At 42.7% G+C, this 15,181-nt stretch overlaps 3 protein-coding genes across 5 annotated transcripts in view; 1 reads left to right on the forward strand and 2 right to left on the reverse strand.

Moving 5' to 3' along the window:
* The window catches only part of SPATA5 (spermatogenesis associated 5), a 413,699-nt gene extending 413,461 nt beyond the window's left edge, over nucleotides 1–238 (reverse strand). For 2 of the 3 annotated variants that reach the window (XR_007629554.1, XR_007629553.1), the window contains exon 1: nucleotides 1–133. Coding sequence is in view for 1 of the 3 variants with exons in the window: in XM_050320693.1 (XP_050176650.1) it covers nucleotides 1–223 (223 nt within the window). In the remaining 2 variants the exon portion in view is untranslated. The other variant, XM_050320693.1, reaches the window with a different exon arrangement.
* Nucleotides 222–12,891, forward strand: NUDT6 (nudix hydrolase 6). The gene is made up of 5 exons (XM_050320698.1): nucleotides 222–381; nucleotides 1,400–1,603; nucleotides 6,764–6,819; nucleotides 9,743–9,797; nucleotides 12,503–12,891. Exons 1-5 carry the CDS (start codon nucleotides 222–224, stop codon nucleotides 12,889–12,891), a joined length of 864 nt encoding a protein of 287 aa, XP_050176655.1.
* The window catches only part of FGF2 (fibroblast growth factor 2), a 25,638-nt gene continuing 19,634 nt past the window's right edge, over nucleotides 9,178–15,181 (reverse strand). Inside the window, exon 3 of the mRNA XM_050320699.1 lies at nucleotides 9,178–13,564. Within this exon, the coding sequence (XP_050176656.1) occupies nucleotides 13,379–13,564 (186 nt within the window). The 3' untranslated portion in view covers nucleotides 9,178–13,378. The remainder of the gene's footprint in view (nucleotides 13,565–15,181) is intronic.

Consider the following 15,181-nt stretch of genomic DNA (forward strand, 5'->3'; position numbering starts at 1 on the left):
CTGCCTCCACGGCGTCGGCGACGCGCAGCGCCAGCGGCCCGCCCTCAGCAGCCCCGAGGGGAGCATCCCGCGGGGAGCCGCTGGCCGCGGCCAGGCGCCCCTTGCTCTTTTTTTTGGAAGAGGAGGCAGACATGCTGCCCCGCTGCCGAGTGGTTCCGGAGCAGAGGCCGGCACCGCCCCCGGGGGCGGAGGCTCCGCGGTGCCCGCCCCTTCTCAGTGCCATGGCGCGGCTGTGGCGGGCGCTGCGCAGGGCGCGGGGCTGGGCAGCCTTGGCGGGGCTGCGGGCTCGGCCGGACAAGTTCGGGGGTGTGAGCGTGGACCTGGGCGAGCTGCGCCAGCCCCCGCGGGTGGAGCGGGCCGCCTTCGGGCGGTGGCTGCGGGGCAAGTGCCGGGCGGGGCTCCCGGGGCAGCGGGGCGGGCGGGGGGCGCTGTGTGAGGGGCCGGCGGGGTCCCCGGGATGGGGAGCTCCCCTCAGCCGCCGCCTTCCCCTCACGGGCGCAGAGGCGCGGCCGTGCGGCGGAGGGAGCTGGCAGGACGGAGCAGGGGGCGCTCACAGAGCCACGGAATTGTCACGATGGGAACGGACCTCTGGAGATCATCTGGTACAACCTCCCCTGCCAAGGCAGGGGTGCCCGGGGCAGGTGACACAGGAGCGCGTCCGTGTGGGTTTGGAGTGCCTCCAGAGGGGGAGGCTCCATGACCTCCCTGGGCAGCCTGTTCCAGTGCTCTGGCACCTTCAACGTAAAGGAGGCTCTTCCTCGTGTTGAGGTGGAACTTCTGGTGTTTTAGTTTATGGATGCTGCTCCTTGTCCTGTCGCTGGGCAAGAAGCTGAAAGGAGTCTGACACGGTGCTCTGGTGAAACTGAAAAGACTCTGACGCCGGACTCTTGGCACCTGCCTTTGCAATATTTATATGTATTAATAAGATCCCCTCTCTGTCTTCTTTTCTCCAGTCTAAACAAGGCCAGCTCCCACATCCCTTTTCCTCCTAAGAGAGATGCTCCAGACCCCTGATCACCTTTGTTGCCCCTCACGGGACCCTCTCCAGTAGCTCCTTCTCTTTCTTGCACTGAGGAGCCCAGGACTGGACACAGTACTTCAGAAGAGTACATTCCCCTGTGCCTTTGACAGCAGACCCTGACAGAAAAGCCATTATTTTGTGCGTGAACACCAACTTTTACCACGTGAAATGTCAAGCTGGCATCCCGAGTCGTTGCGGGCTTCCTCACACTGACAGTAGTTTGACCCTGTAAATGAGGTGAAAATACAGATTTTTTTGCTTGATAACCCCGGTTCTTGTGCGCAATAAGGTTTAAAACCACACAGATCAAGGGCAAGGAGGGGGATGTCTCTGAGTGGTGGTCATGGCCTTGACCCTCCTCACTTCCCTCTCTTGCAGATTCTGTGGCTCAGTGGCGGCAGGAAGGTCGCATTGCCGTCTGGCTCCGTGTCCCCATCCTCCAGAGCGGGCTTGTGGCAACAGCTGCTTCCCAAGGCTTTGCTTTCCACCACGCCGAGCAGGGCTCATCCACCCTGACGCTGTGGCTGGGAGAGGGGCCCAGCAGGCTGCCAGGGTTTGCCACCCACCAGCTGGGGGTTGCAGGTGAGTTAAAGGAGTGGTGCCCACAAAAAGACTTGAACAAGCCCTTAGGACCTGTAGGAAACGGGCTGTTCTGGACAACCAGCACATGGAAACCAGCTGCCTGCTGTTGGGGTGACTTTACAAGGGGAAGTGTGTCATTCGTGAATGAGCCTGTGCAACAGCATAGAAACAGCCAGAGAGAGGTTTCTCAAAATGATTCCAGTTGGAGAAAATTGTGAACAGCTCAGGGAAAAGAAAATGTGGTCCTGAAGCTGTAGAATGTTAGCTCATGAATATTGCTTTTAAACACCACTTTGAGAAACGTGTCGTCTTTTCAAACTTGCAGGTAAGAGAGAGTAAAGATTTCAAGCAGCATTTTAAAATGAAAAAGTAACCACAGTCATAAATAAAAAAGCACTTCTCTGTTCGCTGTCCTTACTGTAGATGCTTAATATATGAATCTGCATAACTTATGCTCACATTAAGATCTGTAAATGGGGATGACTTGACCTAACAGGGATTGTTCAGAAGCTAAAACAACTATTAGCTGAAATTACAGTGGTCTGAAAGCTGCTCTGAGCTGTGCTTAGAAGTCTGTATTCCAAACAAATATATTTTACTAATAAACATCTGGACACAATACTCTTAACCAACTAGAACTCCCACAGCCACAGTTGGAAAGGAGTTGTTCCATAACTGAGAACATTTGCGGGGAACTAGATAAGATGGCTCCCCTTTTTTGTTTGTTTGTTTTTAATTCATATAGCACAGTACAAGGGACTGATGATGAGCCAAAAAAACTTGGCTTCACCAAATTCGAATGGCTTTGCACCGTCTTTCTGCAGAGTTCCACAGATATGCCATTGCCTGTCCCATCACTCAGTAATCTGTTATTTGGAGGTTTGTCTGGACCCCTCATGTAAAAGTTACTTTAACACCCAGAAATTACGGGATAGGGAGAGCACATCTCTCCAATTACAACCTTGACTTGTTTGTCCTTGCCTGGCAGGGACTGTGTGGGACATTATTTCTATTCATTCACCAAGTGGTGTTAAGACCCATAAATAGCCATTTGACAAACCTAGTTAGGAAGAACTCACAAAAGATGGATTGTTCGGCGTAGCAGCAGGTCAGGTGAAAATAAGTTTTGGGGAAAACGCCTTGAATTACCAAACACTGCTACTGCCATCGGCAGTGGGAGTCTTCCCGTTCCACAGCCAGCAGAGGGCGGGGTGGAAGCCGAAGGCGGCCTTGGATTTTGTCAATGGACATGTTGGAGCATGTTTTTCCTGAGGTATGGAAACCTCACCGTTAAAATATGTGGCATTAAACTGGAGCAGGATAGCGCATTCCCTCCGCAGAAGCACCACGTTACTCCTTGTGGTTGTAACTCGAGTGCTTGAGGAAACGGGACTAATTGAGAGGGTTTTTTTTTTTCTGAAGTAAGACCTGCACAGCTGAAAATGTTGTTTGAAAGAAAATCATGTAAAAGATCTGTTGTGACCTCGGTGGGTATTGGGAAGGACTTCATGTAAGAGAAATCGTAACTCTTGAAAGACTCTCAAATAAACATTTGAAAATACCAAAAATGCACTTTCAGAGCACAGTTTGCAGTTCCACTTTGAAACACTTGGCACTCTGCAAGTAGGAAAAAGCTCTGAGGAAAGGAAAAGTTTCACAAGGGCAGGTAGATGGATTTCCTAACTTACTGCACAGATTTAAAAACTGCACAACATAAAATGTCTGTATTCTTTGCTATCACTTTTCAAACCTGTACATTTTTATTCATTATCAGGAGTTTGTTTAAAAGAGGTAAGGACTTAAGGAAGGCATTTTGGGCAGTAGGCAAGCAGACTTCTCTGTGAAATAATGATTGCTATGTGGTTTTTTTCCTCTGTTCCACTCGCTGTCAGTGGAGCTGGAACACATCCCCAGAATACACTAAGGAGTGTGGATACCACCTGGAATATGTTTATTCCATTAGCTTTCTACTTTAGGAGGGAGAGAGTTTGGGTAGTGGAAGGGCTTCATTCTATTTTTAACTAATTTAATGCAAATATTAAAATATGTAAATATGCTCTTTTATATTTTGTGGGTGTCAAACCCCAGGCATTTTTATTTCCTGAACAAAACAAAAACAAACAAACAAACAAAAACAAAACCAAAAAAAAACACACACAAAAAAAAGGTATTTTAGGAAGCGTCTGCAGTAAAAGAAAGCAATTTTCTGATGAGAGTCTCCATCTCAGTGCTATGGCCAGTCAGTGAAATACAGGACTCAGTCCCTTAAGCATCCTGGAAACGAAAAGCAGAGACATGGAGAGTGGTTGGCTGGCCAGAGGGAAACCAGCACAGTGAGCAGGCAGCAGGTAGCAGGTCTCATTGCCAAGTAGACCAGCAGCTGGTTTTCCTGCTGTCTGGAGTTTCCCACGCAGGGAACGCCGTGCAGCCAGGGCTTGTGCCCCAGGATGGTCCAGCCAAGTGATGACAAAGGTGTGAATAAGAGAGGTCAGGTCATACGTGACCAGACTGGATGAGAGTCGCGAAGCAGAGAGTAGCAAATGTTACTCATTGGGCTTGGCCATCATTGTTTAGAAATAGTGGAACGTGTGATGTGTTCTCCCAGCTCACTCGCTGCATCCGTTCGTAGGCGGCAGGATTTTCCACATGTGTAAAGATACAGGAAAGTCTCTGGTGTATGAAGTGATTAACATGTTTTGGAGAAGCATTTCCAACATTCCCCACCTCCTGGGAGGAAGTGGTCTGCCACCCAGAAGGGGACGTGTTTGTAAACATGCCACGCAACAATGGCACAGGCAGGCAAGTTGAGGAAGGAAAGTGAAAGGAGAGGAAGAAAAGTAAAAGCCATTCTCTTCTCCCTCACATGTAGCCTAAGCCTTACAGCACAGCTGTTATTTTCATTGCTACCTACCTTAATCTGCTTACTGAATCAAAGTCCTTGGAGTCTGCACACACTGAGGATTATCGGCCTTAGCCAGTCCTGTTCCTTAAGGAAATGGGTAAAATGAGCAGCTGCATTAATGTGGAGTTAGGTAGGTTATGATGGCCCAAGGAATCAAAAGTGATTTAAAAGTAGTTCCCAAGTTGTTTTACAAATACTTACTCTTTGCTGCTGGTCACAATGCAAGCAGTTGTGTGCATGCACTCATGTGGTTGACAAGTGCTTTCAAGTGCTTTTCAACACTGAACATCTTTGCATACGTGTTTTAATCAGTCATAAATAAAACAAGTAGGATGACGATATTTTTCCCCTCCATTACTCATTACCTGGAGTTGTCTAAGTGATTTTTTTTTTTTTAATGCTTACCTGTTTCCCAAAAGAGAACATTCAAAACAAAGCAGTGTTGTAATACTGATTACTTGGCTGGGTTTTAAGCATACACCTTTCCAGAAAGTCCTGGTGTTGGATGATTTAAAGCTCCAGGTACCACATTTGTAGCAAGGGGGAGAGTTTTTAAAACTACAGTTCAGGGCCTGCAGTCAAGCTCTGATCTCACTGATACCAACCAGGTGCAGCTCAGGGCCTTCTAAGCCACACTTGGGAACATAAGACGGGACACCAAATCCTGTTGGTGTTCTTCCTTTCTTTTTGCTTTGGTTTTAGGTATCCTCTAGCAGAGATTCTGATCATCTTAGTGACAATTTCGCTGCCAAAAATCATATTTCAGGGGAACAGGAGCAGAGAAGGGAACACATACTTTCTGTTTGACTCAAGCTGCAGTTTCCCTCCTGCAGCAGTTCTCTGTGGTCTCAGCAAACCATTTGTCTGAACAATGGCTTTACTAGAAAACAATCCCAGTAATCACAGCATGCATCACATCGAAGTTAGTCCTGCTTTCCTTTTGTTCCCTCTTTCAATCAGCAGAGTACTTGAACCTGGACACTGCTAAATATTTACAGGAGGAATGAAATCGTTCAGTGACAAGTCAGGGGGAGGCAGATATGTGACTACCCTCTTAAAACATGTCCTTTGACATCTCTTGAAGGAAGGTATTTCATCCTTTCAATATTCCTCCTACACAGAAGTCTGCCATGTATTATTAAAAAAACAGAGGGTGTTGTGAGCTGGACACTCATTCTTTAATAATTCCCTTCTGTGGAAATACTTCCCCAAAGCATTTTAAATGCCTGTATCACCAATCTGCCTGTATACTCTTCCTCCTGCTGTAAAATGACAGAAGCATTTTTTTATAGTTAACTACTAATTTGAAACCCATGCATGACTGATGTGGAAAAGAGCCTGGTAAGCTGCATCACAGTACTCATTCTGCTCACCACAGGACTCTTTAAAGTCTGAGAAAAATGCCTTTTTTTTAAAGGAAGGACGTTTTTAAAGTATGACCAGTGAGGGTGACATGATGATTAAACATGAAAGCACTTGGGTTTTAGAAAGCAGGAAAACTTGTAATCTGCAGGAGAAAGTCATGGGCTGAGCATGAGGACATAAGGAAAGACTGCACTTTCAGTCAGACATCCTGAGGGTTTTTTTTAACAAGTGTCACTTTTCCACTTGGAAGCAACACTTTTTGGTTAACAAATCAACTCGGATTACTGCGAGCTCCTGTCATGAGTTCACAGATAGTCACCCAGTCGAACATTATCAGTACAGTGAGTCCCCTGAGTAGTAAACCTTGTGTGTCATTAACCAGAAAACACTCAAATCTCCACTACAGCAGGTGGGAGTTCTGTCATGAACTTCACCAGAGGAAAAATTCTTACCCCTTAAGGGTGGCTTCTTGGCCAAAGTCACTGGAAAATTTTCTGTTACTTAAGCAAGATTACAGGCACGTCTCTGCTGCAGCTTTGCTAGATTGTTTGGGTGACCTCTTGATCTTGCATTCTTTAGTTCTGATATTAACACAAGCAAGTTTTTCTTTTCATTTCTTGTCTAATCTGGAACTTAAATGTTGCAATTATTTATCTTGGTACTGTGCTAACTCTGAATTTTTATACAGGATACTTAACCTTTTTGTGATACTTAATTGTGTATCAGTTTTCCACCAACATACCACTTTGTGATTCATCTAAACAAACCTTGCCAACTGTAAATGGTATCATTAGGGGTTTGCTACGCTTTATCAAAACATGTTAGATTTTAGTTGTTAAGATTGGACATAGTTGTCCAGCGCTACATTTTTTTCAATCTTCTTTCTCTACTAGGTGCTGTTCTAGATGAAAGCACTGGAAAGGTGCTGGTTGTACAAGACAGAAATAAGGTAAGTTTGTTACAGGATTATAAAATAGAGAAGTTCATTCAGATAATCCTGCTCTGTAGTATTAAAAAAAAAAAATATTTATTTTTATACCAGTCCCAAATTGTGATAGTTTAAAGTGTGTCTTGGAACACATCTATCAACAGATTGCTGTATTCCATTTTAAGGGAATAAAAAACCACTATGAAAATCAAGGGCTTTATTTATTGTTAATTATAACAGGTGATTGACTCAGCACTACTAAGTATCCTTCCTGCTTTGAGTTTTTCTCCTGTAACTGACCCAAGAGTCCCTAATCATGTGTTTGGATCCATGGAGGCCTCTGGAAAACCCCCACGGCTCAAAACAGATTTTGAAAGGAGGTTTCTGATTTTGTTTGGTTTCAAAAATTCCAGGCATGTCTGTGGCTTTAAATAAGCCACCCCATGGTTGGCCATGACCTGCAGAGCACCTCAGTACAGCAGGTGTAGAGATCCCTAATTCCTCACAAACGGAGAAGGCCAAACCAGAGCATTAGTGTGGGCAATGGTGGGTCCTGTGATGTGGCTTGAGGTCACCAAACATCCATCACTGGGAACGTCTTCCAGCCCCCCTCAGGCTAACCTAGGTTTTAATCCAGCAGCTGCAGAAAGCTCACTGGCTCAATGGCAGTTGCGTTTTCTGTGGCTATTCCACAGAAAAGGCATTTGGCTTCCACTGTGCTTTCATTTGCAAAGCGTCTCTAGTACAGTGAGATTGAGCTGCAGTTTTAATATGAAACAATCAAACCGAGGTGGACTGAAACACACTTGGATGCGTCATTTTAATTTTACATAGCTAAAACTATGCCACAGTCTCACTGGCTGCATTTTTCTGCCTTTCCTGAAATAGCTACTAAGACGTTTCTTCCCAGGACCCAAAACATCAGTTCATTAGTAACTACAACACAGTTAATGAACTTCAGTGAAAGGGTGCTTTCATAGGCAGGTTCAATTAAACAACATGTTGAATTTCTAACACAAAAGACAAGGGTGTTTCTCTTCCTCTGAACTAATTTCCTGCAATTAAAGATTTTTATTTTTTTATTTTTACTTATAATAAATAAAAACATCAAGAACTTCTCTATAGCAGGACCTTCAGGCTTACATCGAGAAACTACCAATTTAAGCATGAACTTACCTCACATGCTGTAGGCTCCAAAAGTGCTTCCAGTTCTAGAGAGTCTCCAGGAGCAAAACAGCACACTGTAAACTTTAGAAACACAGCATTTATTTATCCTTTCTACACACAGAAATATAAAACTGCATGCTTACCTTTTAGTAAAGATCTTAAACAGGTCTCAAAGAATATCTGCATATTTAGAAGGAACTAGTAGTTTCCTAAGCCCAGGAGGGTTTGAGGCTTAACTTCTACATGTGTGGTTTTGTTAAAGCTCCCCCACAGGCATTTTAAGTGCAGGTATCTCTACCCATTCTGCAGTGACATCAGATGCTCTAATTTGGGTACTCACCAGGCATTACCTCTTTCACCTCTGGCTCCAAAACACAAGAGGACCAGTCTGGCACTGCTCTTCCCTCAGCTCATTCTGAAAAGTGGGATATTTCAGCTCACCTTTCCAGAACAAAGCTGACAGTGCAGCGAGCTGAAAGGAAAAAAGTGATTGTTTCTGACTCTCCTCTTTCCAGCTCTTTATTGACCGGGTAAAATTAAGTCTAAATGCTGGACTGTGTGAATGAATATTCATACATTTCTCGTGCAGTGAGCAAATAGGGCAAGCAGATGGCTCAGACAGTTTGTTTCCCACTGTTGGTTCCACCACTCCTCTCCCTTCTCTTTTTCCATAAAATGAACAGTTTCCCTGAAATGGTGTCTTTTAAAATAAAGGATGTTCTGAAAGCTTAAAAAAAAATTAATTAAGCAGCTGGCAGAATTTTAAGAGCTGTTTAGGTTTAATTGTGAAAGGACAATTCCACATCACCCAAAGATTTCCAGGAACCAAAAGCAAATCTGGAAGCCAGCAGACAAATATATGTATTTTCCATCTGCACTATTTTTAATCTATTACTTTAAATTCCTATCCAAGCCCTTTAAGAATGCCCAGAAAAAAAAAAAATTTCCAGTGTAGTTGTTGGGGTTTCAAATCACTGGAAAGCAGAGAATTTCCCCCCTCTCTGCTGCCTGGACAAAAAAGTGTTTTTTTCTGGCCGGTTTATTTTTTTACTGCATTAATTTCTAGGTGAAGGGTAACTTCTTCCTACATAAACTTTTAATAAGGAAAGAAATAAAACATACAGAGAACTAAAGCCTACAAATCTTCATGCATTTGCAAGAGGTGCAGGGACTGGGACTCCTTTAGCAGTATGAGTAACAACACCAAGTCTCCACGTTCTAATACTGAACTTTATTGCAATTCAATAAATGTTTCTCTATATAAATCACACACAAGCCCTCAGTTTTTGTATTCCATGAAAATGACAAATTACACTAAATGATTATTACAGACACACAGAGTCATCTTAAAGCCAGTGCAATATAGAACAGTACTACAATCATAATACCTGTTGGTAAGATTAAATATATATACCTTTTTTTAAAAGCCAAAACCATGGAAGGGCAATACATTAGTGATTAAAATATAAGATTATATTGTCTATAGCAGCTTTTTTTTGATATTCAACTACTCTATCTAGCAGCAATTTTGTCTAATGACTGTTAGACAGTTTGTGTTTTCAGTCAGTAGGTGTTTCGTTCCAATAGTTCATACAGACTGTAGCTGTCTCTGATCACCACCTTAGCAGGAATGAATAAGTTCCTACTTCCTGCTGCTTGTAGGAGTCATAACAATGCTGCAACTTCAAGAAAACAAGTCACATGCTTATTATCTCCTTCATATTAGAGAGTACAACACAGGCTGTATCCTTCATTAATGTTTTCTCCTCCAATACAGACTATAAATGCATGGAAATTTCCAGGAGGTCTGTCTAATCCGGGAGAAGACATTGGTAAGTCCCAGGAATACAGGTCAGACGTCAACAGAGTTACAAAGACATTAACACTACTGAAATACAGCATGACCCACATCACTCCTTTGAATCTGTTTCTTTGAATTAATGGTGAGCAGATGAAGTGACATGATCCTGTGACCTTCATGATAATTAAGGTCACAGGATCCTTCATGTTACCTTAATGGCAACATTACGTTTGGGGCAAAGAAGTTTTGCATTTATAACATTTACTCTTTTCCACAATTTCTCTTAAGTGAGTGCTTGAAGCCAGCTGACTTTTTGTGGGCTTCTTGGATATGCTGTAATATGAGCCAGAAGTGCAGAGGATTTAGGTAATCAGTACATAAACCAAATAAAACTGAAACAGGGAGCTCTCAGCTCACACTGGAATCCAGGGCAGTGACCTCAGTGATGCACTGAGCAAAAATTTCCAGCTTCCCCATTTGTACATGCAAAGCAGAATTAAATACAACATTTGCTTCCTCCCACCCTCATTCATTTGATTTGTTTGGACCACGAGCTCCTGGCACAGGGCAGCATTGAGTGCAGCACCTCGGTCCTCTGGGCACCTACTCAACCAGGGGCATAAGGCTCTTCTGTATTAAGAAATAATGCTGATTTGAGGAAACCTCTCATTTCTGCCCAGCATAGCACAGGTGATGACAAGCACTGCTGCAGTTTTCTGGTCAGTGGTGAATGAACAAGGCTGTTTATGAAGAGAGAGAAAATTTGGGGGTTTTTTTCCCCCTTTGTATCTCACCCCTTAAAATCATGATCCATAGACTGGTTATTTTTAAAGCTGGGCATTGAGCCCAGGTTTCCTGACTGTTCCATACCTTACAAATGCCTACAATTTTAACAGTCTCCCTGCAACATTTGGAGGGCTTGTATTCCAGTTCATTATTTCAACACATGGAGAAAGTTGCTAGTTACTGGGATATGACTGAGTTTAGTTTCACAAGTCCCAAGTCTCATTTTCAGTCTTTTTGTCAAACCCACTGATGGAAATCAAAACTATTTGCTGGACAATGCAAATACATGTAACAGTGAAATGGATCCATGTTTTCAGAAGAATCTCAGACTCTCTGGTTGTTGTCTAGCCAGGCTTCTTCCCACTTCTAGTGCCAGAGGCTCTAGGTCAGGAGATACCAGCAGGATTGTTGTGCCAGCACTGGCATTCCACTGGGATTCCCCAGAGGGACAGTGCTACTGAGTAAGCCAGAGGCCATCCCTCAAAAAACAGGTGAAATTACGGCTGGAACCTGGATGTAAGTATTGGAAAACACCCAGCAGAAAATAAGTCTCTCACAGCTCCCCTCCTGCCACTTCTAAACTACATAATAATAAAAGTTATGATTCTCTGCATCCACATCTTATATTACAAGAAGATATAAATTAGTGAAGCATAAAATATAATAGAGCTTAATTTTCCTTTTTTCCTAAATCCTTACATCAAACCTTATAAACTCATTCAAGGGACTACATTTTAAATTACAATTAAAAATTGCAATTACAAGGCTTAAAGATCCTGTGATTATATGAAGTGACAAAATACATGGCTATCTACTTAAATGAGTACAAACTGACTCGTGCAAGTAATACCAATAGTCTCATAATGAATTAAGCAAAGTGCACACATTTTTGTATTTGAGTATTTCTGAAATTCAAGCCCAAGTGTTTCTTATGTTTTAACTGTCAGTAGATATTTATATATATACACATTTAAATAAAAGGGAAACAGAAAAAGGCACTTTATCTAAAAGCAGAGCTCAATGCTCAAATGAAATCCCTAATTATCACAATTTTCTTAACCTTCTGCTTAGCCTGCTGCAGCCTGCTTCAGCCTTCCTCGTTATCTCAGTTCTTCACTTCTGTGTAATACAGCCCCCTGCCCAATAACAAAACCACTTGCCACAGGGAGTTTGGCTTTGCAACCACTATTTTAAACCAGGGGACTGCAGAGGCCTCTCTGGGCAACATAAAATGCAATCTCTGCAAGGGTCAGTAATGGTACATGAGTGTCTTTCCCCATCTGGGAAACTTCACACAGGTCATTCCACAGCAAGACAGCAGCTGAGCTGAGGAAGAAATATGTGCAAACCAAGGCCATTAGTGTACAGTAATTTGGCCAGTGCTGGATTAATCATTTTGGTTATATATTGTCAGCCACTGTGTGTCCACATTATTTCCAATATTTGAAACTACCCCTGTTCTGTTCCCCTCTGACATGGCAAGATGAAAGCTTCCACAGGATGGCAAATCTCTACAGGTCTCTTAAGATGTATTTTGCTTTTGGAAGCAAGCCAGCACACTCGTTTCTTACTGAAAGTGAACTACAAGAAGCAGGTAACACAACAGCTCGGACAGAGGCAAGGAGAGGGACGGGGATGCAAAGGACTGCAAGGAGGGTGGAATGCTGCCTTGGATTAAGAGATCAGCAGAGTCAGCAGCCACCAGAGTGTTCATTTCAAACCACCCCCTGCACAGTATTATCAAAAGGGGTAATTCTGCAGGATATACACAGGAAAGGCACATAGCAATTAGTTTTGTTCAGGGACCAAAGAATTAGCTTATCCTTGTGCTGGAAAACAAGACTTACATCCTCAAAACCTGACGAAGCAGAACAGAGAAGGCTTTCGGTTAGAGGCTTTCCGCCTTCCCCAGATGTTTAAAGAATGTTAAGGGTTGCTCTTTCCACCCAGGAGACACAGCAGTTCGGGAGGTTTTTGAAGAGACTGGCATCAAGTCAGAGTTCAAGTCCATCCTAAGCATCAGGCAGCAGCACCACCACCCCGGAGCCTTTGGGCAGTCGGACATGTACATCATCTGTCGCCTGCAGCCCTCCTCCTTCAACATCAGCTTCTGCCAGCAGGAATGCCTGAGGTGCGAGTGGATGGACCTCGAGGAGCTTGTCAGGACAAAAAACTCTACTCCCATCACCAGCAACGTAGCCAAACTCCTACTGTACGGGTACAGGGAAGGGTTTGATAAGATTGACTTAACCATGAGGGAGTTCCCAGCTGTCTACACAGGCCTGTTCTACAAACTGTACCACAGGGAGCTGCCCGAGTCCTACAGAAACATTACATGAGAGCAAGACATTTCACATTTCGTTAGATTAATAATTTAGAATTATTACTGCAGTGTTGCACATTAAATTTATTCATGGACTTCTTTTTAGGTAATTATTAGGAAGTAATTATTCTTTAATACGCTAAGAGATAAATTATTTTTAAAGGTAAATAATGCTGTAAGTGAGCATCAGATTTGTTTTCCTTTACTCCATAAAGCAAGCATAAGGTAAATAAAACAGCTCTGCATAGATACCTAGAAGAAAACAGAAGTGTTATTGATCCTGAAAATATATTTTCCAAGTAATTTTACCCCCACACACACTGGCACAATAGGTTTAAAGAGCAATATAAAGACAGTATGAAACATTCATGTTTTAAACTGGTATCTGGAAAAGTAGTTAATATCAGCATATAATTGCTTATATTTTGCTACTTTGGGGAGGAGTAGGAAAGTCGACGTCTTTAGTGTAGTGTGGCAAATGTGCTCGGAATCCGCCATGGGAATCAGCTTTTGGCAGACATGGGAAGAAAAAGGATAGCTTTCTGTCCAGGTCCAGTTTTTGGTCCAGGTTTGTACTGTCCAGTTCTTTTCAGTGCCACATACCAATCGGAGTATTTCCGTGATCGGTAAGTGTTATAGTTATTAGATTCCAAACGCTCAAAGAAGAAACATTCTTCTGTTGCATATTTCTAAAAAAGAGGGGAAAAAAAATATTATTGGTCCAAAATCAATTCTTCAGACTCATGGGACTAACTTAGCAAAAATGTGAGCGAGCAGTACCTCTGGCTTTAAGAAATGGGTATGAAACATTTCACGCCTGAAAAATGATAGCTATTATGAAAATATTCTTAAAAACACCTACAAGAAGAAGAGGGTTTAACTGTGGTTCATTTGTGGTCTCTAACACAGACCAAGCAGGTTCTAGTTTGTTTTCACTGTGTGATTCTTTGTTGGAATCAGAAATTCAAACATTTAAATGAAGGACCCTGTCCCTTGGCACTCAGTGACTTCCAAGCTCAGCAGCTTTGCCATCTCATCCTAGGTTATAACCAAAAAGAAAGGCAGGGTGTAAGAGAAAAGGCAGCATTTCCCTTGCCTTCCTCAACCCAACATTTTAGATAAACAGCATGGCAGACTTTCAGCCTTTGCCTCTTCTTTTCCAGTTTTGAGGTTTAACTTTTCCTAAAGCTAATTCAAGTCTGTGTTTATAGCATTCCAAAACAGTCTTTTCAAGATTTTTTTTTTTTAGAATTCAAAACTTAAAAAACAATTTTAGGAATTAGAGAGGTATATTCCACATGGAGCCCAGGCATGCTACAGTATTCAGAAGTACATCTAAGGAATTCTTCTGGAAGGAAGTCTTCAAAGCCAGCTCCACCTACATGGAATTACCACAGCCCTCAGCTGTCACAGTGGTAAATCCATCTGCAGAAGTGGCACTTTAGGCAAGAGAAATTATTTTTCTCAAATATAAAGAAGGCAGAAGTTCAACACCCCAGGAACTTGGAGGGTGCACTTACTTTTCATAAACATCACCCCTCAGTCCATCAGTTCAGTCAGACTCATTTCCCCTGAAAATTTTTGGGAATGCCAGAGGAGCAGAAAAGCTCGTCATTAAAAAGCAAGCATGTAAAAGACTGGGGAGCAGACAGGGAATGTGAAATTAGCAGGCTACCCTTTGTTACCATCTTTTGTTAACATTCATTAATATATAAATAATATTGGAACAATCAGACTTCATACAGTACACACAAAAACATACAAGAGAAGGCTAACTCCTCATATAGGCCAAGAATCTGTAGCTACAAACAATTAAATCCTTCAAATGCAGTCTGGAATAAAGTGATCTGTCTCCAAACATGTCTTCAAGTAAAAGGGTATTTCCTCCAATCATTTTCAGATAGGAATTTTTGCTTCTAAGCAAAAGAACTTGTAAGAGAAAATCCATCTGCAGTTTCTCGTATCCGTAACTCACGGACACTTGTACATTTCAAATAACAGAAATCCCATTCGCAATTTTCACGTTATTTTTTTATTTTAAATAATCTTTCTCACGACAAGTTGTACTTCAATGCTTTGTGTTGCAGCAGTGTGACAACAAATGCATTAATCATCTCAAGCCATAGATCCAAGCGTGAAAGGGAGGAGGGCACAGAAACTGTATAAAGAAGCATTTAAACCCCAACCTTTAAGCAGAGTATAGGCAAGTTCAGCACAACTGCTCAAGCTGGAAATTCAGGCAGAGACACCATCAAAAAAGTGTGGAAAAAAAAAGAAAATTCCTTATTTCTGCACAAAGCATATGT

This window comes from Myiozetetes cayanensis, unplaced genomic scaffold (assembly GCF_022539395.1).
Source record: "Myiozetetes cayanensis isolate MyiCay16 unplaced genomic scaffold, myiCay2020 scf24, whole genome shotgun sequence".
NCBI classification, from domain to species: domain Eukaryota; kingdom Metazoa; phylum Chordata; class Aves; order Passeriformes; family Tyrannidae; genus Myiozetetes; species Myiozetetes cayanensis.

Bases quoted from the DNA above. Each gene is read 5' to 3' on its own strand.
- NUDT6 (XM_050320698.1), top strand. From the start codon at position 222: ATGGCGCGGCTGTGGCGGGCGCTGCGCAGGGCGCGGGGCTGGGCAGCC. The intron at 6,820-9,742 runs GTAAGTTTGTTA...CCTCCAATACAG, and splicing joins TTGTACAAGACAGAAATAAG to ACTATAAATGCATGGAAATT. The intron at 9,798-12,502 runs GTAAGTCCCAGG...CTTTCCACCCAG, and splicing joins TAATCCGGGAGAAGACATTG to GAGACACAGCAGTTCGGGAG.